At 39.1% G+C, this 27705-nt stretch overlaps 1 protein-coding gene across 1 annotated transcript in view; it reads left to right on the top strand.

The window, feature by feature from the left end:
* LOC142383899 (voltage-dependent calcium channel subunit alpha-2/delta-1) overlaps positions 1–14951 on the top strand; it is a 75146-nt gene extending 60195 nt beyond the window's left edge. The window contains exons 27-40 of the mRNA XM_075469716.1: positions 666–747; positions 1355–1417; positions 1988–2091; positions 2564–2653; positions 2740–2807; positions 2923–2961; positions 3185–3256; positions 7367–7519; positions 7649–7701; positions 8152–8207; positions 8402–8531; positions 9234–9346; positions 10083–10165; positions 12778–14951. Coding sequence (XP_075325831.1) covers positions 666–747; positions 1355–1417; positions 1988–2091; positions 2564–2653; positions 2740–2807; positions 2923–2961; positions 3185–3256; positions 7367–7519; positions 7649–7701; positions 8152–8207; positions 8402–8531; positions 9234–9346; positions 10083–10165; positions 12778–12885 — 1214 coding nt within the window. The 3' untranslated portion in view covers positions 12886–14951. The remainder of the gene's footprint in view (positions 1–665; positions 748–1354; positions 1418–1987; positions 2092–2563; positions 2654–2739; positions 2808–2922; positions 2962–3184; positions 3257–7366; positions 7520–7648; positions 7702–8151; positions 8208–8401; positions 8532–9233; positions 9347–10082; positions 10166–12777) is intronic.
* Positions 14952–27705: the final 12754 nt, after the last annotated feature.

The raw sequence follows: 27705 nt of genomic DNA, 5'->3' as shown, positions 1-27705 counted from the left end.
TCAGTCATCATTTTAATGGATCTCACTGCTAGCATGGCATACCACCCTTATCCAGCTGATGGATCAAAATATCCTGGATCCATTTTTACCCGAGGCCAAGTCATATACTTTGGAATTAATGTTGCTGTTATGTTGAGTCTTCGTAAAAAGTTATGGGGATGATTTAAAACTACACTCAAGAGTTGCAGTGTGGCGACTGAGTTGTTACTTTGAAGGTAAACGTGCTCAAATGATTTCATCTTTAGAAGTAATTCTCTTGACAGTGAGGTTGAAACTAAATACCTCATCATCATCTCCCTCCTAACAGGCAGTCCTTCACAAAGTACTGTTGGTTCTCCGAATTGTAAATTCTACTTAGTTCTCCCTTCTGGGCGATTTGCTGTACAGTGTCTAGTACAGCATTTATCTAGTGAGACCTTAGTGTTCCTGATAGTCTTACAGTTTAGCAATACACACACTTGTGTGCTTTGTTCAGTGCATTGGTCAGAGGCACTTTACTGTTTTTTTTGTGTCTTTTTTTTAGGGTAAGAAAACAGTTTTTTCCTGCCTAAATTTGTTAAATAGACTGCCATTGTTTCCATTACCATAACTCCCCTTCCCTGTTCTGCTATTGTGGTGTTGTAATACCTGCAATAAGTTAAAATGATCTTGTCTTTGGTTTGTAGGCAATGTTTCCCTTGTGAATCGACTGATCCTGGATGCAGGTCTGACAGCTGAACTGGTTAAACTTTGGAGAGAGCAGACTGTGTAAGTGCCAAACATTCCAGCTTTTTTATGTTCTATGCAATGCAAAGATGTAGTATTCTGCAAATTACAGAAACATGAACTGCCGTAGTAAAATGATAATGATAATAATAGCAATAATGATAGTAATTTCTCATATTGAATTCTGTGTTACATTTATACGTTATTCATCTGAACTGCAATAGCAGATGCTTATTCCATGCACCATTTATTGCCCAACGGAGCCAAAGTTTTAGTTTTTTATTGTCTACTTTGGATGATCTATTCTTAACATTGAAATGAGATGAAAGCAAAGCACGAAATGCATATCACACCCAACATACTGATTTAAGCCAAGACGTGCTGTTTTGAGAGGAAAACAGTTTCCTTTTATTTCATGCTCACATATTATTATCGTCTGAAGATAAGAATTATAATAATAATCTGAACATGCATTTGCACATTCTGAATGGTGTCTGTTTAACATTAGGACATACGAATAGGGCATATACAAAGGAACTGGGAATACAAGTATTTGTTTCATGTCTGATCCTTGGTCTTACTTTTTTCCAGTAATTGTGAGTGTCATTGTATTTGACATTTGATTGGCTGTTACATTCCATGTTCTCAGGGATGGGGCCGTGGCCAGGTTTGTTGCCACAGATGGAGGAATCACAAGAGTCTATCCCAGAGGGTACTCTTCCCTATTTATTCTGAATTTCACTGTATGACATGACAAGCTTGTTCCAAATATCTGGTATTATAAATGTGTGATATGAAAATTGATACAGACCGTAATACTCTTAGGTTGAGCGCCTTTGGCTGCTCTGCTCCTTTGGATTTTTTCCAGAACGTGGAGAATAAGACTCTTTCAGTTGAGCTCCCAGACCTAGCCAGGCCAGTACAGAACGAGGGTCAAAACCACAATTTCTGTAGCCAAATGCTGCTGATTTTCCTCAATTTTTTTCCTTGCAACAATTGCCTAAACTTGATTTTGGGGATCTGCTATGTTAAATACATAAATTGATTAAACAAATGAATAATAAAAAAAAAAGAAACTGTAAATTGATATACATTTAATGAAATGCATTTAGTTATTACTTTAAGTGAATGATCAACAGCATTGGGTGTGAGTCCTATTGCTGTTACTTAATTTGGTTTTACATTAAAATATTAAATGTTTAGAATCATCTAACTTCTGATTAGATTTTTATGCCCAAAATGGTGAATGTATAATATTAAATGAGCATATTGATGGTTTCAGTGCTGGAGAAGAGTGGGCTGAGAATCCTGAGACATATGAGTCCAGCTTCTACAAGAGGACCTTGGATAATGAAATATATATATTCACAGCTCCATCTTTCAACAGTAAGTGTGCACATTTATGTGCGTGAGGATTTTCAGTGTGGTCTGGAACTGAGCCTGTTCTGTTCACTGCCTTTGGACGTCATCCCAACCCTACTGGCAACGATTAGACTCTTAGGCCTCTGATATCACTCTCTTTATCCTTCTCCTTTTCCTGCTGTGCTCATCCCCGCCCTCCCTCCTTCCCTGTATACATCCTGTCATCTCCAATGATCTCTCTAACAGACACCAGGACAGGCAAATGTCAGTGTTACAGCTACAGTACACTTGACTGGATTAACACATGTTCTGGCTTCACAGACTCCATGTCCATAAATTACAACAGCTAAAATGCATGGAATTTAAAAAAAAAAAAAAAAAAACTGCCATTATCTTAATCATTTGTGTCATTATGCTCACTGAGGAATGTTATACTTTTAAATTTACTTGCAGTTAAATTGTTTGTCATCCCTTGTGTATACTTTATAAAAACCAGTAGAGGCCAGGGAGCCTGTGTCTGAGTCAGGTATCCTTGTGAGCAAAGCAGTGGATATCATCATCGATGAAGTCACGCTCAAACCAGCAGGTCAGTCTTCCTGATACCAGACTGATTGCGTCTTGCGATGCAACACAAATCAACACACCATGCCTCTGTTTCTTTCTTCTTTTTAGTTGTGGGAGTGAAACTCAATGTCTCATTCTGGATGAACAGTTTCATTAACGCTACACTGAAACTCAATGTAAGTTCTGTTAATAAAGCCTCTTTCTATTGTTTATGACAATCTTACAATTTTATCTGTTGATTTACAATAAATACTATCTTTTTTTCATTTTAATAAATCTTCTACTTTTCAGTGCAAGGATGAGATTTGCGGCTGTCTGAGGAATGACAAGGTACAGCGATATAGAATAAACTAACAAAGTTAGTTTGTCGTATATTAGTTCATTTTGATATCAGTAGTTTTTAAGCCATATTTTTTATTAGCTGTATCCGCATCTTATCATATTTATCATGCATGTTTTCCTTTTCTGTGTGAAGTTTTCCAGTTGAGGTTGAATGTTCTTTTCAGATTTCTAACACTAACACTTTTCTGTTTTTATTTTTTTTATTTTGCAGCATGTAGATTGCGTAATTTTGGATGATGGAGGATTTCTTCTTATGTCCAATCAAGAGGTGTATATTTCCCTGGTGAGTGAGCACAGTTATCTTATCTCATCTCGTCTTGTCTTATATGTCATTGTGACTTTATACGAGTTGCCCATTTGTCGTCTTTTTCTTTTCTCTCTTTTTATGCTCAGAAAGAGGTATATCATGACTCAATAAAGCAGTCACATAATCTAAATAGGAGACTTTGTAGACATATTTTCATTTCCTTTATTCTGTTTTTCCACCTCTCTACAAACTAAGTCTCTTTCTCACAGTAATTCATCATTCTACAGAGGGCAAATAAAGTCCTTCTGACTAAGTTATTAGAATGGCATGCTTTCTCTGAGCTGTACTCCTGTAGGACAGCAGTGCACCCATGTCTCTGCTAGGGGAAAGCTCTAGCCACTGGAAGAGGATCAAAGGGAAGGCTGATGGGTTTTAGTCAGTCATGGAAGCTGTACTGAAGTGTGTCCCCTGTGTATGTAAGAAGTCTGCTCTGCTGCGTTAACTCTGCTCTTTTTTGGCTGCCCTCGAACTCTGCCTGTCACTGGTAGGTATACAGTACAGTGGGTTTGGAAACATTTTTACGTCAGTTAAAACAGGACATCTGCTGTCTTTGATCCATTCTACCATCACAAAATCTGACAAACAGTTTATCTCCTTCGAGCGTTTGAACAAGCACCTTTCTGTCTTTTTTTTTTAACATTGTGAAATATTTGTTGTCCACAGGAACCTTTCAGAACGCTTTCTTTGTGCTTTCGAAGAGGAATTGTTACATATGAGGAATATTTAAACCTTGCAATTTCCCACCATTTGTAATGTTTCCCACTAATCTTCAAATTTATTCAGTTAATTATTTTCCTGTCCAACAACAAGTGATATCCCATAGTTGCAAAGAATGAGCTGTTTGTTAAATTAATTGAAAATTATCTATTTTGATCCTTCACTTACCATTTAGTTACAGCAGATTTGGTACCAGTGACAGCCTAAACTCCTCTTGGGAATTATCCTGGCACACCTTTTCTTTGGAAGTTTCTATTACTCTTCTGGAGAGAAACCAGGTTGGATGTGGAACATCAGAGCACAGCCATTTTTTTAAGTCTCTCCAGACTATTGGGATCAGGTCCAGACTCTTGCTGGATCACTTCAGGACTTCCACTGACCTCTACCAAAGCCAAGTCTGTGTTATTTTCAGGGTGTTTATCTTGTCGAAATGGAAACCTTGAACTCTAACAAATATCCTGATCTCCCTGGAGAAGGTTTGCATTCAGGATAGCTTTGCATTTTTCTTGAATCCATCTTTTTTTCTTTCCTTGTTAGGTTCATAATTCCTGTGACAGTAAAAACATCCTCAAAGCATGATCCTCCTGTGATGTGAGGATCATTACAGCATAAATGTCATAGGAAATTGTAGCCAAATAGTTCATCCTTCATTTTATCACATCAGAGAATTTTTGTGTTTCATGTTCTGGGAGCCATTCATGTACATTTTTGTAGGTTCTCAGCAGGCAAATTTATACTGATTTTATGAAAGAATTCCTTCTGTCCTGCCACTTAATGATGAAGACCTAATTGGTAAAGCTGGGCTGCACAGTGGTGTGGTACTTAGCATCATCACCTCACAGCAAGACGGTTCCTAGTTTGAATCTTGGCCGGGGCCTTTCTATGTGGAGTTTGCCTGTGCATGCGTAGGTTGTCTGCAGATACTCCAGATTCCCTCCACGTCCAAAATGAAGCAGTTTAGCTTAATGGTGATTCTTCATTGATAGTAGGAGTGGTTTATTTATACCAGTAGTTACTTGTCTTGTTTGTCTCTGTGTTCGCCCTGTCATGAACTGGCAGCCTGTACAGGGTGTACCCTGTCTCCTGCCCAATGGCAGCCGGGATGGGCTCCAGCCCCCCTGCGGCCCTTAATTGTGTAAAGCCGGTATAGACAATGGATGGATGGATAGTAAAGCGCTGCAGTGATGGTTGTGCTTTTCTAAAGTTCTCCTATCTCCATAAAATAACAATTTTCACTTCCGTATCACCATATTTTCTTATTTATAGTCACCTTTGGCTTTTTTCTTCACTTCTCTGACCAAGGCCCTTAGTTTCTGAATACCAAGTTTTGCGAGGAAGCCAGATTAAGGGAGTCCGTTGGTGGTCTATAAACTTTCAAAATAAAGATGTGTCAGGTTTGTACAATCATTCCCTTGTACTCTTGATACTATCATTGCTGCCAAAGGAACTTTAACCAAGAGAGGGATTTCTTTTTATCTGGAATAAAAAATTCTGACAAATTTATTAAACCTTCCCAAAACGTGTTTTACAACTTTCCACAGACTTTTTTGATGTTTCTAGATGGTTTCTAAAAAGATTTGGGATTAGTTAGAGCTGTAGGCTCCAGGATTTTTAGAAACTTTTCTTTGAGGTTTTTCAGAATGTGACCGTTCATTGTTTCACAGAAGCCAATACATACCATATGACTAGTTTGATTTGAAATACCATATTGCAGAAATTGATATCTCAACCAATAGCATCAGGATTCAAAATGTATTCTGCGGTATAACAGAACCAAACGTTCAGTTAGAGTCATAAAGCACTATTTTTAGCCACAAGAAAAAAAAATGGTTTCTGCAACTGATGGTTTGCCCCCAGCTGGGCCCTGAACTCAACAACACTGAGTTAGACTTGGAATGCATGAAAAGAAAGAATATACTGAGACAAGTCTTCAACATTTGACTTGGCTTAGAACTATTTCAGTGTTTTCTGTTCATATTTTGTGACAGAAATTTAACACAAAACTATATTTTTATATTTTAAGAGGCAATTCTCTGCTGGTTGTAATGAAAGTATGTCATTTAAAGTTTAAGTCAAATAAAATGAGTAAACTCAAGGACTTTGGTAACATTTCCTTTAGTTTTTACATTTTGTTTTCAGCAACAAAGTCTTATTTACAGAATCATATGGGGAAATCCAACAATGCTATAGTTTCTTCAGAGTACACTGAGAAATATATACACAGATCAACACCCAGTTAAAGCCACGTGACTGATAATGTGCCACATGCCACTAAAAGCTTTGACTCTGGATGCCTTTTGAAGACCTTTCATGGTATCCTGTGGTATCAGTTCCCAAGATGTTTTCATGAAATCCTTAGAGTTCAGTAACGTTTGAGATGAAGCCTACATGGGACACACATCTTTCCAGCACATTCCACAGTCTTCAAAGTTTTTTTAGATCGGCAGTTGATGTGAACACAACATCAACATGAATGCTATCTCCCCAAAGTTTTCCAACAAAATATTGCCTCCAATCATGCAGCCTTTATCAAATCAGTAAAGCATGTGTACTTGGCAACGTTCATAATTTATATGAAAAATGTGATTCGTTAAGCCAGACCACTTTCGAGGTCCAGTTGTAACGCTCAAGTGGCGATCATAGGCAGTTTCAGCATTGGGCGGGTCAGAGCACTCTGAATAGCCTGCCAATGTGCCGCATACACAGTAAGCTGTGATGCAGTGTGTTCTTACATACACTTTTCATTACAGCCTGCACAGAATTTCTCAGCCATCTGTGCTACCAAATCTCTTGTGAGTGATCAGACCTCAGGGTCTAACCTTCACTTCTCACGGGCATAGTTTATGATTAGGAATCCCAGACCCTGCTACCATTTCACTGTTACTCTTCCTTGGACCAGTTTTCGATTGCGCTTACCAACGCATACTGGAAGCACCCCGCAAAGCCTGACATTTTAGAGATACCCCAAGCTTTCTGTTTCATTCCCTTGTTGCTTAGATTGTTACATGTTTTGATTATATCCTGCTTCCAACACATCAACTGTATGAATTATATACTTTCAAGCTAATATACAGTAACTCATTGGTGGTTCTAATGCTGTGACTGATCTGTGTGTCAAAACAATGTTGATCTAATGATATAATTGTTTTGTGTGGTTGCTGAGAAGAGGCTGTATTAGATTAAATTTGTATTTTTTGCTATTTTTTGTAACTTGTTGTGTTTCATACCCAACTATCTCAAGTAAAACCACCAAAGGAAATAGGGCTCAGCTGCAGGCTTTGTTTTTACAAGTAGAGATTTACAGCGCTTTAATTGACTGTTTTGTGTGTGCGTGCGTGTGTGTGTGTGTATACATGTAAACTCTTCTAGATAGGTCAGTTCTTTGGTGAGGTGGATCCGATGCTGATGATCAACCTGGTCAACACCTCCCTGTACTCCTTCAACAAGACGTACGACTATCAGTCTGTCTGCGACCCTGAGAAAGACAGCAAGGCAGCAGCAGGACCCCGCTCCGTCTATGTGGTTAGATAACTTACTCACACAAGCTGTCAGAAAGCAGTCGCTCTCTTTGACATTATTATTGTTAACATACTCATGTATTATCTGACAGTGTATTGTCCTACACAAATGTATTTACCTGTCCTTCTCCAGCCTACCATTGCAGACTTGCTCAGTATTGGCTGGTGGGCCTCCAGTGCTGCCTGGTGAGTGTACAGGTTGTGTGCTTATGTTTCTTTTTTTTTATATATGTGTGTGTGTGTGTGTGTGTGTGTGTGTGTGTGTGTGTGTGTGTGTGTGTGTGTTTGCATTTGAGTGTGGGAGTACACTTGTACTACAGAGGTAGGAGTGTGTTTGGGAGTGGATTTGTGTGTTGTTGAGAGTTGAAGCTGGCTGGGTCATCGTAGGACAAGCGCAGTTACGCAACATTACACTGCATCATTTTCTGCATGGCAGTCCAAATGTAATATAACTGGCTTTTAAAATAGATCAGAAAATACTTCCCATGACATTTACATCACCAGTGACTCTTAACCTTAGACAGAGGTGTTGCTTTTAAAAAGTAGCGTTTGGATGCTCGTTGTAAGTAGATAACAAAATGCTCCGAAGATCTGTTGACCCATACAGGGTACTTTTTCGCTTTCTCTTTATCATAGGTCGATTCTTCAGCAGCTCCTCTTTGGGATTTTGTTTCCCAACCTTTTAGAGGCAGGTAAGTAATGTAAGCTAAAACTGTGTATAATAATCAATTAGTTTCACTTATTTCAATGGGGATCATTTTTGAGCCATTCAATGAACGGAACTTTTTGGCACTTCCGCGGTGCCTGCTTGGTTTTAGTCCCACCGCTTTCTGACTGATCCTTCTTTTTAACTTCTCTGATTACTTAATATGTTTTTCGTTTCCAGTGGAATCAGCAGATGAAGACATACCAGATGCCATGTTCAAAGAAAGCTGTATTACAGAGCAGACTCAGTACTTCTTTGACAATGAAGAAAGATCCTACTCAGGTGTCCTGGACTGTGGAAACTGTTCCAGGTACGTCCACATTTGCTTAAAAGAGTATCAAATCTGGAAATGTTGCTGTTTAAATTTCCCTCTCCATTCATCCTGTAAATGGGTTACACTATTTAAGATTTTTCACCTTTGATCTCTGGGTGGACATCCTTTTGTTTAGCTGTCCCGGAGGATTGGTCCAGAAAACTGTTGGTTTCCTGGCCCTTCTGTTTTGCAGCCTGATTTCAGGCAGATGTTTTCAGATGAACTCTGATCAGACACATGATCTGTCAGTAACCGCAGTTGCAGAGGGAAGAGCAAAAGCTTTATTATTCTGTTTTTCTTTGCTCACTCTTTGGTTGTACTTCAGACTCACTTATTCACAGAATACTGCACATTTGCTTCACTTTAACCTCCTTTTGTGTCTTATTGTACTGTGTGAGGGGGTTAAATATGGCTATAATTACTGGGTGTTATGAGTCTCAAGTGACTGATGCTTTACTCCGAAAAGTTAACAACTGTAGACACAGAAACTTCACTGACAACCATAAAATGCCAATTCCAAGAGGAGGGAAGTGTATGTAGTGTATGTGCACTACTACACACATTCTTGTATATCTAAATCCAAATGTGTTCTGCAGGGATTTAATGTAGCATGCAAATTGGAGGTGCAAGGTACCCTCACACTGCAGGTATGTCACTGTCTTTATGAACACAAACTGTGCGTTGATGTTTCCTTTCTAGAATGTATCGTGCTGAGAAGCTTCCAAACACCAACCTAGTGTTTCTCATCACTGATGCTAAGGCAACGTGTTTGTCGTGTGACCCCAGGCCGCTTCGACAGGCGGAACAACCCTGTATCCTTTTACTCAACACGTAAAATCGACAGAAGTTACACTTACTATGTGCTTTCCAGTCCTACATCTATCACGCACAGGGCAGTGGGGCTTTAGATGGTCAATAGAAGGACACACAGAGTTAAGGAGTTTGTAGTAGGTCCCTTGTGAATGTTCACCTGTGAACAGTAAACCAGATGCACAGCATATGAGAGGTGGTCTCACATTACTCTTGACTTGGATCGCTTTGTAGAAATTCATCTGGGCTACAGGCTGCCATCAGGCTGAATTAAGGTTAAGAGTAGTATAATGTTTGAACTATGGCAGTGCATATATGTTCAGGATATGAGTTTGACAGATGTATTCTGTCTATAGCTTCCTACTGATGTAACAGGGACAGCGTCACTGTCAGAGGTCACAACCGGGTTGCAGCAAACAGAAATTCTGATACATACACACCTACTTTATATTTCTTTAGAAAATAGAGTATCAAACTAAATCACTGTCTCCACAATACTCACCATGATCTCTTAACCGTCTTGGAGTAATTGTTTACTTTTTCTTTTCTTTTTATGTGTTAATAGAAAGTTAGCAACTATCTGGAGAAAATTTAATCGGTGAGTCACTGATGAATTGAGACTGCATGTGGATTTCTTTAGAGAAATGTAGAGACACCATGTCAATTTATCATTGTTGTTTGAATATGATATATGTAGATCGTTGATAGGAAGTCATATTTTCCTGAGTTTTTGCTCAGCTGAAGGTCCAAATCCATGTGAGTTGGCTCAGAATCCCAGATACCGCAAAGGGCCGGACGTGTGTTTTGACAACAATGAAAATGTAAGACACAAACACATGAGTGGCTTTGTGCAGGGAACATTGCAGAGAACGGCTCTATTAGTGAGATGAAATGGTTGGCTTCTGTCAGTATCTGCCTTATTTTCATCTGCAGTTTGTTTTCTGCTTTGAGTCACATTGGTTTATAGCAATTTTTTTCTTAACGTTTTTATTGTCAAGCTGTAATATTCTTTTGTTCATTTTGATACATTTTGGCTGCACACTAATTTAAGTTTTATTTCTCTTACTTTGCATCATCCTACCACTTATCATCTTTCATTCTTGTTTTGTGATTCTGCATCCCAAGGATGAGCCCTTGTGTCCAATCAGCAGAGGTTCTACTCTCAGCCCTACACCTTTTTTGTTGTTTCTGGTTCTGACTTCAGGGTCAGTGTCATCACACAACTTCACAAAATTTCCTTACTGACATATGAAACAATCAGATACTATGGCATATTAGTCTTTGCAGCTAATTCAGTGTCATATAATTCACTCTTTAGGATTTATCATTTAAAATCTAAAAGGTAACATCCAGGGTATTGTCCATTTAATCACTTTGATAGCCATCCAAGTAGCATGATCTCTAAACTATACCACAAATAAAACAAAATGATGATGTAGCTACTCATGCTGTACCAACACATCTTTGTCTCTTTGTTTTTTCAATAGAGCTACTATGTTTGACTTGTTTTTAATAAATTTAAGTAAAATTAAATACCAGTACATAACTTATTAAATAGATTAGTTGGCTTTTGTGTCTTTGTCGCATGCCTGTCTCATCAGCAGAATGCAGCATTGTCTTTTGCTATTTTCTTTCTCTAACATGCGACTTATACTTGGCAGCAAAAATAATGGTATATCTACTAAAATATATCTAATCAGAGAAGAACAACCATGTCTGCAGTTATTCATGTTGTTATCTTAAGATCAGAAGATGATTGCTTTTTTGTTTGTTTTTATAGGATCACTGTTGATTTTCTCACGATAATGTTACCTAGAGAACAAGGTTTGTTTTCTGAGATCACAGGATAATTATGGAGGTTAGAAAAAAAAGAAGCTGATCCATTTGATCACATCTGATGAAGATCACTGTGATGACTCATGGGGAAGATGCATTACTGAACACGAAGTAAGAGATATTGACATAGATTAAACTGTCATCAAAACAAAGCAAAGCAATAACCCATGATCTTCAAATTATGGCAATAAAGAAACATTTCAAGCAAGGCCGTAATCAGCTTCAAGAGACTAAATATTCTGACAATCCTTGCATCCATCCATTACTGTGGCCTGTGTCATTCTGTAAAGAGTCACAGAGGCCCAGAGATGGTCCTGGCTGATATTTGGTGAAAGGCAGGCATGATGAAAAACTGCACTGTGCCAACAATGTCAACAATATTTTGAATATTTAAGTGTCAGGTACTCAATACAAAATGCAAAAAATAATAGCAAATGCAGATGTAGTGTAGTTTCCACTATCTCTGGGAAGTTTGTGTGCTGTGCCATTTGAGCTAAATTAGTAAAACAAAGGAGCAAGAAAGATAAATCATATGTGGGAGAATTACATGACTACCCAACTTTGAACAATTTATAGGACGTCTAAATATTTGGTAGAAACAGTTTTTCATATCTTTGTGATTCCTGCCTTTCATTGTGTTGTAAAAGCGTAAATCATACAAATAACAGGACACCGATTCATGTGAGTTTATATTATGGCGAGGCCTTTTCTAGGAAGCAAAGGGGAGGGGATGAATGGCTGAGGAAGTGGATGAACAGAGTAAAAGTAGGTCGTGTCGCTTTTCCTTCTTTTAGCTGTCCCATTACTTTTGGCTCTGCTCTTCACAGGAAGACAGTTTGTGTCCAGGCCAGTCCATTTTGTCACTGGAGTAAACAGAGGAAGTGTCACGTGGCTTTCCTGCTCTTTGAATAGAGAAGACTCCCACCTCTTTCTCTGAGGGCTTTGGCATGCACGGATATCCTGAATACTCCCATTAAATAAAAAAATAACTTATAGTCGCATGCTTCAACAGGCAGGTGTTTGTGAATACCGTAGACACAAATGCACAAAAAGATAATGAGGTGGGAAACACTTTGAAAATTGCAGCGGAATGTTACGATTATTATTATTTAAATCTTGCACATTTACTTTCTTGCTGAGGGTTAGATGAGAAGATTAGCATATGTACCACTCTCACATCAGTAAAACGCCTTTCACATAGATTGCCATTCTTTTTTTCCCTCAAGGATTAAACATCTTATTAGTTAATTTTTAAGCTCTTTATGTGCTGGTAGGTTGATTTTGTGACCTTTGGACAGAACCACACTGACAGTTTCTCCTGGTTTTCAGTTTTTAGACAAGGGTTACACTGGCTCCAGCTTAATTGTTGAGAGATAAAAAATTGCATTGATGTGGCTTCTTCCAATTCTCTCTTCCAGCACTTGGAAATAAATTGACACAACGTGATGGAATATGATAGTTTGATACATTGTACAGTCGTAAACATTAAGTGGCAGAAGTAGCATTTATAAATGGTGGAAGTTTTAGTAGATCTACAGAATGCCAGAGAAGCTGTTTCTTATTTACTTTCTTATTTACTTACTGATTTGTCCAACAGGAAGGTGATTCTGACTGTGGAGGAGGGACCTGTCTGAGCCCGAGTCTCTGGCCTGTGCTCGGTCTCCAACTGCTGCTACTGTGGCTGGCGAAATCTTTACATTCATGACCCCTACACATACGTACATGGTCACTCATACACTGACGATCATCCCATTTCACAGGGGGCCAGAGGACACTCCAGGCCATACGCAATACAGGATGTATGCAGAATATTCGCAACATAGATGACCGGTATCAGAATTTTCATTTTCCAATGCCAAAGGGTGCTCATCCATTTCCTCCTTCCCATTTTCAAATATAGAGACACATTTACTGTGCTCAGATGCACAAATATCCATGATATACACCTTAATTCTTTCCTATGGTGCAAGAGTAAGAGCTAACCAAACCCTTTAATTCTGCCTCATTTGTGTGTCAGATTTATTCAGCAGAGGTTAGAGAGTTATCCCACTATGCCAATTGAAAGTCATTCAAAGACTGTATGTTCACTGACAGCATTGATTTGTGTAGTTGTCAGTATTGTTTGTTGCTTATTATACTTATTGCACATGGATCATTATGCTGTCACGATTATTTATTTTTGCAACCAGTGCAACTATTATGGACATCCCTTCAGCCTGAGCCAGTGGGGTTACATGGCATTGAAAGAATCGGATTAATGGCTAAATTACAATAAGACTGAGTTATGAAGTTCATGTAGACACCTTAGTTTGACTAAAAATTGGACCAAATCGGGTTACTCGCAGTCGGATTAAGACCCCGAGATAACTCGGTTGAAAGTCACACTAAACATGCTTAGTGTTTTTCAATGTCGATTAGCTATCTATCTACTTTATTTTTTGTTTGCAAAATCAACGAGTATTTTGTGACTAGCTAGGTGTTGTATTGTAGCAGCATGTGCTCAATACAGAGCGTAAGACAACACCAACATGTTGACACCAAAGCTCCAAACAGTACCAAGGAAGACAACAAGATGTAAACATAAAATGTGCAAATTTTTTTTTTTTCAAGAGATTCTTCAGATATGTTTGCACATCAGTACATATATTACAGGATTAGATTGATACTGTAGATACCTTACAGTATCTATATCTCCCAAAGAGATATGTGATGTGAGATTCCACCCAATGGAAAAATCTACCAGGATATTATAATCTAGGATATGTTTGTACTTGGACTGACAGCTTTGGTTGTCTTTAGTTTGATGCATCAAATTCCCAGTGCCTACATAGTAGCTCAAACAGTCTGATATCTCAATGAAGCAATGCATCAGAGTTGTACTCTTACCATGTTTGCCTCAATGCTAATGCTTGCTGCAGCATAGCAAGGGGGGTTTGCCCATGCAGTATATTTTATGGAATGGGCCCAATCTGCTGCTGTAATTCTAATTTATGACAACGTTAGAGACGACTAGTGACTTTAGTAGAAGAATATTATTTTCCTCCCTGGAGAAAACAAACCTAAACCAGACTTGAGCTCGCATTCCAGATTACCCTGTTTCTGTTCCTTTTGTGGATCACCAGACTCAGGTGCGAAGATGACTTGTGAATGAGATCAGCATATCAAAATGACTGTTTCTTTGTTTCGTTCTCCTTGCTGTTCTCCTCCTCATGCTTGTTACTTCTTTGTGTTGCTCTATAAGTGCTGTGAAGCAGACGCTGAAGGCTCAGCGTTGAAATGCTGCAATGTCATGGGATGAGCTTGTTATGTGTATGAACACTTTATATGCCTAATATCAGCATCAGGGCCTGCTGGAGAGAACTCTATTATACATTGTGACATTGTGAACACATCACTACCAGTGGTAATTTTGCATTGCCTATCATAATTCACAAGGATCACAGGTAAGTAAGGTTTTTCAGTTTACTTTTTATGATGAATATTGAGTTCTCTCCGCCTCACCTTCATGGTGACATACTGGTATCGAGTGATCAGGTGTTGCTGTCTATCAAAGTTGCGTGTTGACTTGTGTTTTACCCCGGGGGTCCCGTGTCTATGTGCAGGCATGTGCGTGTCCCTCCTATTTCTGATTGTGCTTTAATACCGTACATAAAATACTCTTTTGTGGAACTTCACTAGCCTGAATAAATTTTGTATACATTTGTACACTATTTACTGTATAAAAGAAATAATGAAACGAGAGAAAAAATGTTTATAATATGGTGTTGATTATTGTGCAAATATATATTCACAATAAAAGTGTTGTATTGTTATGACCTGAGATTCTCTTTTTTTTCACAACTTTGCCAACTTGGAGCAGACTAAACGTGTTATCCTTGCTGCTGAAAAATAAAAAATAGACGACAACAAAAAAGAAACATCTGGATTTTTGCTAATTCCCTTATATTGAATCCCTTTAGGAAAGTTACAAGGCTTTAAATATTTTCCACTTGCCTCTCTGGTTGAACATTTCAAGCCTGTTGCTTGTTGTATGTTGGACCACAGCCAGCATAGGTTGATGTATGTGTGATCACAGCCAGCAGCATGTCTACTGTACATTACTACAGCAAATGATGGTGAGCTAAATTAAAGAGCTAAAGATTTCAGGTTGTAGTTATTTTACACTTAGTTGATCATACACCTAATGTATGCATGCTAGTCATGATGGTTTGACATGTAAGTGCACGAGTGTTAGTAGTTTGAGAGGGGTAACTATTTTTTGTTATAGTTTATTGTCTAAATAATGCAACTTTGTTTCTCCAGCAATTATAGGCAAATTATCTTAAACTAAAAACACAGATGTAGAGCATTAGGAAAGGGTGTTCAATTTACATTTAGTTATATTAGGCTTCCATTCTGTAAAATTGTAAGATGGCATTCCTATTGACAGAGCACTGCACTCATCTTTCCATCTGCAGTAGTTGTTCTTTGGTAATGGCTTAGGGTCATTATGGTGATCAATGGGAGTCTCACCAGTCTGCAGCCCCTGTGGAACAGTAAATGCTTCCAGATAGTTAGTTGGGCATATAAGACCAGTTTGTATTTTAGATTGATGAAGAGGAAACCATAACTGCCATTTGGATGGTTACTAAGATATACAAAGTGCGTGTCTAGACTCTATAAATCTACTAAACAACAATTAAAATGTCAATTGACTTTACTGTAAAGAAATGTTTAAAAAGCTCTGTTCTCTACTGTCATACTGAAACAAGCGCAAACTCTTACAACAACAAAACAATTTTCAGCTGAAATCAGAGTAGCGTAACTTATTCCTTACAGCTCATCTGTACAGCACAGTTAAAAATAAATTTACCTCAACTGTATGTTTGTATCAGTCAACTAGACATGTGTCACAATTCAGCAGATGTTTTTTATTTATTTAACTATTTATGTTAAAACGAACAGCTAAAAGACAAATATTTATCTATCTATATATATATATATATATATATATATATATATATATATATATATATATATATATATATATATATATATATATATATATATATATAGATAGATAAATATTCGTTTAAATTAATTATGAATATTAATATATATATAAATGCAGAAGTGAAATAAATTTCAAACTTTTAATTTACAAATTTCTTTCTCATCTTTTCAGTTATTTTGATCATTTAGAGATTTTAACCTCCGTTTAGACGGAACAAATATGCTGGTGACAGCTTGAGCTCTTAGATGACCTGCATTTTTTGATGAATTAACCAAATTAGTGTCAAGTCATTGTGGTGAAATTACAATTGAGACATTTTCAAAACTGTTTTGTTAAAGTTGCAGCAGGGCCAAAAAAAGCAACTTGCGGATTTAAGTGTATAGCACTTTCCTATTCCCAGATCAATAATTGCCAGATAGTGAAACAACCAGCAGAGTAGACGATCCCTCCAGGTGATCTAATCTAACAACTCCAGCAACATGTATTGTACACTTATCATCTCCTGTGCCAGGTATCTTCTTTATATCGTCTCTGGTATCGTTACCAAGAAATTTGTTTCCTTTTGAACTTCTTGTTTCCTATTTGCAGAGTTCCACTTCCATAAAAATGGTGACAGAGATGTTTTTTGACAAAACCCGCATAGTGAGGCAGACAACAGTAGTCATCCAAGTGTGAAGCTTAGCTGTATGTGGAATAATAGCATGATTGAGAGTGCCCCGCAGAGAGTTTTGACAAAGATCTTATACCCATGTTTCTAATTTTGTGTTGCCTGTTGCAACAACATAATTGACACAGACAGTTCTGCTATCTCCTGCCTGGAGCAAGCAGTGGAAGGCCAGGTGCTAACGCCGCAGTTAGGGAGTAGAGATATACAGAGTAAAACTTTACTTGATGATATTGTGTTTGTCTGGTGGTAATCTAAGAATTAGTGTGACCACAGGTCAGAGTGGTGGGTGTAAAAATGTTTGTTATTCTTGGATATGCGTTAGGCCATAAGGTCGTCGTATGTGTGCTATATATCAATAATCTCGAAGGGAGCTTGAAATGAGATACTTTTGTAAATAAGCACAAGGTCATACTCTTTGGCCCTGTGATGGACTGGTGAGCTGTTCAGAGTGCATCCTGCCTCTTGCCCAATGGTAGCTGGAATAGCCTCCAGCCCTCCCCACCCATGACCCTGAATCAGATAAGGCTGGTATAGAAAATGGATGGATAGGTGGTTTTACCCTTTAGCATGCCTTGCAGTTACAGGCACAGTGTATGAAAGTTAAACATATCTTTTCAAATTGGGATTTGGAATATTTCATGAGACAAAAACTGGACCGCTTATAACACTGAGCAAACCAAAACACATTTAAAAAAAAAATGTAATCTAAACTATTTGTTTGGAAAATCTAATCACTGAAAGGTCTTATATAACAATGCAATTAGAAATGTAAAGAGAAAACTAACAGAAAAAGTTTAAGAATAATTGAAATAATGAAAAAAATTACATCAAAACAAAATGATTGAAATGTGTGAAAATCCTTTATATTGAAATCATTTATTATTAATTAAAATTATTATTTGCCTTCACAATCCCACATTTCTTGTTGTTTTTATATTTCCACATTATTATCTTATTTCTGCATATATTTCCTCATTTCTTTTCTTATTCTTTCACAGATCTACTATTTGGCTCTCCTATTAGTATCAGTCTTCTTTTAAAAAAGAAAATTGTTTTAAGTGTGTGAGTTTGTTTAGGTTTTGGCAAAAAAACTGTTTGGTTATAGCCTGGCTGACGCGTCCACAATCTCAATGAGATGGTGGTCTGGGAACTAGGTGGCGTGGTTTACGAATGCCTAGAGCCGTTTATTGGGCGCTACGAATGTCTATCAAATGACGTCAGGTTCTTCCCATGCTGCTTTGTGCGCGATTCATAGCCAATTGTATCACTTATACCAGATGACGACAGAAATTCGACGAGGAAGAAGAAAAAAATGGAAAATAAAAGTAAACTTGCGCTCTAAGCTACTTAAATTGACAACAAAGTAGGCCTATATGCTATATTCTACATGAATTTTTATGTTGTAGAGTTGTGAATTTATTTTAATAATGGAGAAATTGAGCAGCCTTGCTTTGTTGTCTACAGTAGTAGATCAACCCTCATCTTACTTTGAAGCTCCCAGCTCCCAGAAGTGACGTCGACGCAGCTTTAGCAGCAGAAAAGCTATCAGGCTTGTGTTGATGATAATAATAAACTCCTGGACTATGTACAAACTTCCAAATGCATCGTTTTGTGAGTACAGACCATATTTGTACTACTGTAGAAGTTTGGTGTCATGACGTGATTCTAGTGTGGTAATTTTGGAGATACTGCCAGGGTCCGTTAGCGCTTGTACTAAGCTATTCGGGATAACTCGGTAACTCAGCTGATGTTCAGCCAATATCGGAAAAACTTCGGGTGGGCTACTTGGCTGGATGTCACGGTTCAAATGACCCTAGGGTGAATCTACTCCGAAACACTTTCTAAGGCTGCATTGAATGGTAACGTTGTGTCCGCTGTCATGTTGGATTAACACTCTACAAGCTTCGGTGTAGCGCATAGACGTCGTCATCGTCTTGCTGTCCCCCCGTTCTGTGATTGGTTCCCAAACTCTAGCAAAAACAAGGGCAGTGGTTTCTAGGCTGACTTTGCAGTGAGAATGAAATCAAGCGCAAAGCAGCATGGGAATTCCCAGGCTAGTTTGGTTATGTCAGAGAGTCTCTATTATGAGGAGAGGGAAAACTGGCGGCTATTTCCGGGTGGTACTGCACTCTAGGGGCGCCAACGAAGCAGTGCAGAGCAGGCAGAACTCTATGGTGGTACTATGAAATCCACCTTAGATCCAGCCATTGCTTTGGATAGAATTTTTTATATTTTTTCATTTTAATTTTCCTAAAGGAAGGATAAATTATCCTTTCAAACGGCACTTGGTTTGATTTTTTAGACTCACTAGATCTTTTTAAAATACACATTTATTGTCAGTATTGCCTCACGAGTGACGTCACGCATGTGGCATCACTTTACGGCATGGTCAGTCCTAGCGCTGAGCTAGCAGAGAGGTGTTAGCTCAAATAGTTACAGATTTCAGCACAGCCCTTTTACATACTCTCTGACTAGCCTCTGGTTTAACTTTGGTTGTTGTTAGCAGCACCAGGTTAGCACTCTGGCACAGTGGACGAGTGCCGTAAAGCAGCCGGTCGTAATCTGCCGTGCGTTCTTCAGATTCCGTTAGCAAAATGCTAGCGGAGACTGACTCGCAAATGCCAGACCTGTAAGAAAACAGAAAGATATAACTCCCAGGTTATTGTACTTTTGATATAAATCTACTTCCCTCTGTCAGAAATCACAGTAAAGCCTGGTTTATAGTCGGTAACGCAAGACGCAACGCAAGACGCAAGCCGCAACGCAAGCCCTTGCGCGGTTGCAAGCCCCCCCTTGCGTGCTTGCGTGTGTCACCTCAATTTTCTAAACTTCACGCAAGACGCAAGCACAAGCCACTGGCTGTGTTCGAAACCGCCTACTACTTGAAAACGGCACTCATCGATCTGACAGTATGCAGAGCGTTTACACACAGTGCACTTCACTCCTGTCCGAGCCCAAATCAGCCAGCCTGAAAAGCTGATTTCCCTTAAGCTATAAACTCTGTAAATATATAACTATAGCAACATTTGAAACATTTTCAGGCGAGAAAGTAGTCGTTTAGACCCCCAAGGTGTTGAAAATCTGACAAAATACCGGCTATTTACAAGAAGAAGAAGCATGAATCCACTCGAAGAGGTCCTGGCGGTGAATTTGCTTTCATCATAGTAGGCTTGTCATTGAAAAAACCCGCTACTCCACCTACTGTCCTGGCGGTGAATCGCCACGCAGCACACGCAAGCGCCGACAAAGCAAAATGAAGTATAAACGTCTCGAGCCATTAACATACGCGCAAGACGCAAGCGCAAGGGCAGTTAAAAGAAGTATAACTCAGCCTTAATATTTTCAGGTTTCAGTCGCTAGCGGGGACATTTTTTGAGTTATTAGCGCCAGCCCTATGGAAAATGGCCATTCTGCACTCGCTCGCCAGCGCCCCCAGAGAAAATCAACTGAACTGCAGCCAAATTTTTTATAATGGGGCGAATAGGAAGTGGAACGGCTGTCTGTAAAAGGGCTGTGGTTATGTTTTGGCACCTAAAACCGTGTTTCAGTTTAGTAAGAGAGTATTTGGTAAGGTATCGAGGTAAAAAATTCTAAAGGTTGAAAAACTGAAATATAAATCAATTTCTACCCTTCTGATTGAATAAGTCCCCTTTCACAGAGCGGCGTTGTCACAATTGACATAACTGTTTTCAATGCGATAGAGGAGATGATTGTCTGCCATCTAATGTGGAGTCCAGGAAGTGTGCTTATTGATGTTTCCTATTTCTGTGACAACAGGTTCAGAATTAGAATACAAAGTATAATTATCCTAGGCATGTCCTTGTTTTTGCATTCAGATGAAAGTTTAAATGGTGGAGTTGAACTGGAGATTTGTTGTATGATCGAAACATTCCTTTAAAAACATGTCAGTCAAAAATGTCCATGCAATTGTTTTACAAATGATGTTAAACAGCACAATGGCTGATGCACAAAACATCAGTTCAACTTGAGTGATGGCTAATTCTTCTCATTTCTATTCTTGTGCCCATCTAACATGCATAGTTCTGATGAACACCACTAATGTTTTGTTCCTGAAAAAAACAGCATTTCACCTAATCTAAAACATTTAAAGCTAGGACTGTGTGAGTCACTGTTGGTTAATTTAATTAATCAGAGTGGCTTTTGAAACTGTGCCACCAATTGCAGGAAATGACACATGAGACAGATGCTGCATCAACAGCATGACCCGTGGCTGGATCTGGAAGGATCCAGCATGTCATTAGTAAAATCCTGTAAAGTTCAATAACATTACTGTGATAGTAACATAATTGTGTAGACTTTTACCAGAATTTTCTATTTTCAGAACAGTGTTACAACTCAGGGACACTTTAACACCAACACTCTTGGCAGCCTCTGGGTCAGTATGCTTCCAGGTCAATCAACCCAAGTCCGAATAAACTCTGAATCTGTTAACTATAATATCGTTTACATTAGCTGCAACGGTCTTAATTGACAGCACACCCCATCACCCACCCCCGCCCACCGCTGCACCCACCACTCACCGACTATGAAAAGAATATTCTTCTCGTAAGCGGTGACAGAGAGGTCACAGTTTTTCCGTCATCATAAAACAGAACTGCCGGGGCTTCAGGGTCACTAAGGTTTTGTCGTGATCTGTAAAACACACTGCCTTCTGTCTTAGAGTAGAGTAAATAACTGCTGCCTGAGCGAGTACATGAGTTGTTCCATGGTGTGTTTTCCCATATGAGACACACTCCTTTTTTCTTAAGGCTTTGATCCAACAGTTTGCAACAGGTTTATTGTCAAAGTCCAACTGTATTTTGAATGCTCAGTAGAAAAACACACATGGTGGGTTTTAAATATTTACCTGTGGTGGTTGTCTACTTTACCATTCGTGCTATCAACGACATCAGGACACAACCTTGAAATATCTTTGCAAATGTTGAGAGAAAGAAAGATGTTGTCCGTTTGGAAAAAAAGATATATATATCACACACTTGGCATGTATTATGAGGAAATGCCAGAGTCTTTTCCAAACCCATAAACATGACCACACACTTGTCTGTTCTCACTACCTATTAATTCCCTCTCCTCTCAGTTTGCAGTATGTGAAGCTGTGTGCATGTGTGTGTGTGTGTGTGTGTGTGTGTGTGTGTGTGTGTGTGTGTGTGTGTGTGTGTGAGTGTGCGTGTAGAATGTGATTGGCAGGCATAACACAAGAAAAATCTGTCCAGGTGAAGAGCCTCGACATGACACATTCCATTCAAGCCCAGATCAGGCCTTGTTTTGTAGCTTTTCCCTGTGTTTAAAGTGGGCCCTAACATATACTGGCTGGTGTTGGGTTTGTCGGAAGCATGTGCATTTATCCCACGACAGGCAACACTAACCATAAGGAAGTTTTCTTGCCAAATTTATTTAATTTGTTTGTGGTCTGCAGCACATTCCAAATAAAAGTTGGGACAGTTAAGCTTACCACTTTGTAACGTTGACATTCCATCTCACAAATCTTACACTGTAAGACGTTCTGGCATCGAAGATACAACGTAATGAAGCACTTTCAATATTAGTATCCTCTTCTGCTGCCATGTTGTAATATGTGAAAAATGTGGTTTTGCATTGTTAACAAATGTATTGAAGTCTCATGAAAAAATGTCTACCTGAAGATAACACACAGTTCTGTCAGAACCACTCTCGTCAAAATGAGACGAGAAACAGATATGAATTTCAGAAGCTTATTCTGAATGCATACAATTTATGTTTGGCGGTATGGCTCTGTTCGGAGGAAGTTCCCGACTTTTCCATGAGCTCCATGGAAGCCAAGACAGGGAACAGCAGCATCCTCAGGTGGAGTGCCTTCCATTTGCTGTAAAGGCAACAAACCCCCTAGAACAGAGCAAGCAACAATGAACAACAGTATGACATTGTTTGCAATGAGAAGTCGGTGGAGCAGGGGAGGTGGTGGGTGCAAGCAGAGAGCAAAAAAAAGCAGTGACAGCAAACCTAGTTTAAATGAAGTGCCCCAAATGCCAGCATCCAATTGCGAGCATCAGCTGATTACCCAATTGAGCGCAGCTGGTTGCGGAGCCATAAGGGTTGGGTCGGCGTCAGCCAATAGGCAAAGGGCGCGTTGACTACGTGGTCTGCCAGAACTAACGCGATGCTCCATTTATGTTGCCCTAAAATCTCATCATTCCTTTCTTTATTAATGCTACCATCACACAGGTGTAAACTATCTTTGTCTAAGGCACTGATAGACACCATAGAGCACTTAAGCCATTTCTTTCTAAATATTAAGTTTTTCCTCCAACTACTATATATTTTTTGTCCTCTGTGTGATTGTTCGTCACAGATTCTGATTTTTAAATGACGTGTCAACCTTGATAAACACTCTGACAGCTTAAAAATGCTTGTAAACGCACTTTGACATCAAGTATGTGGCTTCCTTCTTTGTTTGATTTGGATTTAGTTCCCACATAACACACGCAGTGATGAAATGTTTTGACACTGTGATGTTTGGATTAATTGTGCATAAACAGCAGGAACTCAATTATCCTCAGTTTTCCATGCAGCATGACAGCAGGTTTGATACTGTTCAGCCAAAAAATAAAGCCTGATCTTCATCCATGGCAGGAACAAGGTCTCCCACAGCAGATCATATTTTTTCTTAGAAGAATGATTTCAACATCACTGAGAAAGTCTGGCATTATGCAAAGAGATAAAAGCAACTATTATGTCAGCCAAAATCCTAAGAAGAACCAAGATGAGTACTCCACATAAGCCTAGTATACCAGAACCATCTTGAAAAACTGCGTGCAATTGCGTTGAAGAGAGTTTGTCCCATTTTAAAGACAGAGGTGGGGGAAGTCAAGTATTATTTTGAAGTGTTTAGCAGACCTAGTGCATTATCTTCAAAGCATATTTGACTTAATTTAAAACCTTAAACAAACATGGCAAAAATATTAAGGAAATTAGATAGAAACAGAGGGAGTAAAACAGATCAGCTGGTTGTGGTTGTGGGCACTTGATGCAACTTTGCAACACAGGCAAAGAGGGGTGGCGCAGTACAACTAAAGCAGCTGCAGCCAAAAGACTTTAAATGGTGTGTTTGTGCTCGAGTGTTTGCCTGTGTGTGTGTTCATGCTTCAAGTTCCCAGCATGAGTGTCTGGCAAATCACTCAGGTGGGCTCGGAAGGCTGTTTGCAATCCCGCCTGCTCAATGCCATGTTCACCATCAACATGTTAATTACATGCATGAGACCTGACACAGACACATGTGGGATGCAATGTACCTTCTGCCCCACAGCAGCTTTTTTCTTCTTCGGTTCTTTGATTTTACCGACCACCTTTCCTCCCCTGTGCGTCTCCAGTTGTGCGTGAATCACGTGGGGGCAAATTAGCAGTGTGCAGCAGACAAGACAAGCTGACTGTTTGCAGATGTGTGAGAAATGAGAAAAGACAGGTTTAGGCACAATTTTAAGATATGCTGTCAAATTTCTGCTTGTCCGAAGCAGTGTTTGGAGCTGATATATTGTGACTATGCAGTGGTTATTCTCTTGTAGTGATAGATGGTTGTGGTTTTGGTGTGTTGAACCTCAACACACCTTGTGGACTCTTACTTTGGATAATTTATTGTACTAGATATTGAGTTAAGTTTACTTTGCACAGTGGGTTATTTAAAGTATTTTTTGAATTCTTGTAAATTGTAAATTCTTGTAATTCTATGTAAATATAACCTACTAATTTAACCTCACTTTTGTGAGCATTTTCTGTCAAAGGGCCAGTCACAATAATAGAGTGTGTGTGGGATGTTCATGTGTTTCTCTGACACATTTTAGGTCTGCCATGCTAAAGGATGTGTCATTTAAACAGTTTTGTTTTGTGTGGATATACAAACGCACCAGGCCATTTTGTTCATGAATTGTTCGAGGGTTCAGTCTCAAATATTCACATCGACACCCATAAACACAGAAGGAGGGAAAGACAAAAGGCAGAAAGAGGGCTGCTCTATGTGACCTGAATGTGTTGTATTGGATTGAAACATTTGTTGTATTTAGATATTCTATGCCACTCTACAGTAATGATCTAAATCAAGTTCGGGTGTTCAAAAAGTTGCCGAACAGAAGGCTGGAAGACAATCGTTGTTGTATATTTCATCTGGACAAGCTTGTTTGGATGAAAGTGAAATAACTGTTGCAAAAAAAAGTCCCTTCTGCAAATGTGATCATTTAAATGATGACTCAACGCTGTCATGATGACTCATCAATAAGATATCGTTCTCTGATTTCTGTGATCAATAAAGTTTCACTGACAAAAGAAGTTGTTTGAGAGAGATCAATAACATATTTAGTAGCTTATATTTGTAATGTTTGTGTGATCCTCTACGGATCGATTTTTGGGGGGGGTGTGCTGGTGACTCAGTTGATAGACGATAATGAATTGCTGTGTTACAGCCCAGTTTTGAATTTCAATCCTGTTTCTTGACTCAAACTTTTCTCTAAGGAAGAAAAATCAGATGGAACTGTGACTTGAAGGCAGACCACAAGCCTGCAATGGAAAAAAGAGAGATATTTCAAGTTTTGTCCGACAAGCTGTGTTTTTAAACTGTTTGTACAGGCAGATTGTCTGTGTGTGCAGTTTGTTTGTGTTGCCAGTAAATGTCAGCAGATCTCCGTTACGAGCAGTGGCTACAATCGCAGGCACTAACAACAGGAAGTGTGTGTTTGTTTAAAGGAGGATCTCTTGACACAGGATCTGTGTTTACAATGTCTGGTCCCGCCATTTCATCACTAACCCCGCACACATACAAACAAACACAACCCCGAATCATCTTTCTTGTCTAATTAGAGTAAATTACCTGAACCACCTTTGCTCTGCATCACTTCAGTCTAATTCTTTCTCCACTTAATCTCTCCCTGTCACACACTCAAACTATCACACTGTTTGGCCCCTACTCCTGCCATCACTTCTTTAAATTTTCCATTCTCCTGTACATAAGGTCATACTACATGACTGATGTCTGGAAGAGAAGCTGGAACGATTCAAGGTCATGAAGAGGTTCACCTAATTTGCTGCAGATGAAAATGTGCACATATGGACGTTTGTGTGCGCACACTTCTGCAGAAAAGTAATAATATGGACACAATGGACAGAAAAGGTCCAAACAAATCTACAGGAAGTCTATCAATGCTCCACACACTCTACAAAAATGCACACAAACAGATCAACCATCAGTGAACTGCTCTGGACTGTAGCTCCTTGGCACACAGAAAACCCATTGTGTCTGACTACTCTTCGTCTACACTCCCTGCGTATCAACTTCTTCATTCCCCATATCATCTCCATCTCCCATTGAACTTCCTCCCTCCATTACCAGATATGAAGTTTCTGGCAATAACCAGCCACAGATGTGAGGAGTCTCAAATGTTGACAGTGCTCATGTGAGCGAGGCAGTGGGCTACTGGCTCTCTCTAATTTCCACCTCGGAGCCGAAGCCTTGCAGTCCCAGTGAAAACACCCACTGGATTCTTACGAGGAGAGTCAGTAATGAGATTGTGGTGATGAGGGCTTTTAGTCGCTAGCTCAGACTAGTGAGGTTTTACTATCATCTGCTGCTTGTTATGTGTGAAGCATGATTGTTTTTTAATGTTTGTGTGTGCGCATTTGAGTAGAAAACAAAGAAAAAAGGAGTCTTATTACGAGACTCATGTCTACAAGAGGCAGTGTTTCATAGTGTGTGTACATCAATAAGAAAAGGTAGAAACATGAAAGTTGTGCTCTGCTTTGGTGAAAGTATCAGACTCATAGCTGATTGTTTATTATTGTAGTCTTCCCAGGAAGCCACAGGAGCATTACTCACTGAACCAAGGGACAGGATAGGGATGGAATCTGTCTCCTCCTACATATTCAAGCATTTGTTCGGTTGTAAAGAAACTACCAGGAATCCCCACACTGCTTTAAAACGCAGTCTGCATTTTGATAACTAACCTAATATCTGTTCACTGTGCTGTCCATCAGGCTTCCACTAGAGGATTGCAGTGGTGCAGGATGACTGCTGCATCAGAGATGCTTGAAAACCCGCTACAAGTCAGCGAAGTTTCGGACTGTCTCATGTCATCGTTATAGTTTTAGTGTCATCGCTGTAAATGGAGATGTCACTTGGGAAATGAACTGGGTGTCTTGTCCTCGTTCATCCCCCCACTGGTGAGTTCATTTCTTATCTGAGTCAGAGGGAAAATGTAAAGTAGCATAAACACCCCCCAACCCCCACCACCAGTACACACCTCCAACACACATACAGCAGCAGCAGTGTGTGTGTCAGCAGTGGAAAACTGAGTTGATGACAAGTGGCTGCCAATATCTGTTTCTTTTAGCACCCTGTGTTGATAAGTGAGCATTGGAAAAAAAAAAAAAAAACAGACAAGAGGACCCAACAGGATGATTGAGTGGAGGGCTGCTGTCAGACTGATTGAGATGTCAGGCTTCTTAACATGTATCATTTTCAAAATGTGTGTTCACTCATTTTACAGTTGAGTGCATTTATGATAATTGCACTTAAATGTGAATTCAACTCACTTGGATTTAATTGATTGATTAAAAAAGGGTTTCCTGATGAACCACAAGCCAGACATTTGCGTAGATTATTTGATATTGCACAGATTCAAGTTTATAGGTGCTCACATTCCTTAGTAAACCCCCCTTTTAAATCTAATTGGTAACATGTCACTCTAGAGTTATTTCAGGTTTAATAAAGAGCAAATAAGTCAGGCAAATTAGATTCAATGTGATGTTGTACCTCCGTAATTAGTCATAAGTGTTGGTAATGATCTGAACACACAAATATGTAGAGCTTCACAGCACAAAAAGAC

This window comes from Odontesthes bonariensis, chromosome 7 (assembly GCF_027942865.1).
Source record: "Odontesthes bonariensis isolate fOdoBon6 chromosome 7, fOdoBon6.hap1, whole genome shotgun sequence".
NCBI classification, from domain to species: Eukaryota; Metazoa; Chordata; class Actinopteri; order Atheriniformes; family Atherinopsidae; genus Odontesthes; species Odontesthes bonariensis.
This window is presented reverse-complemented; position numbering and strand designations above follow the sequence as displayed.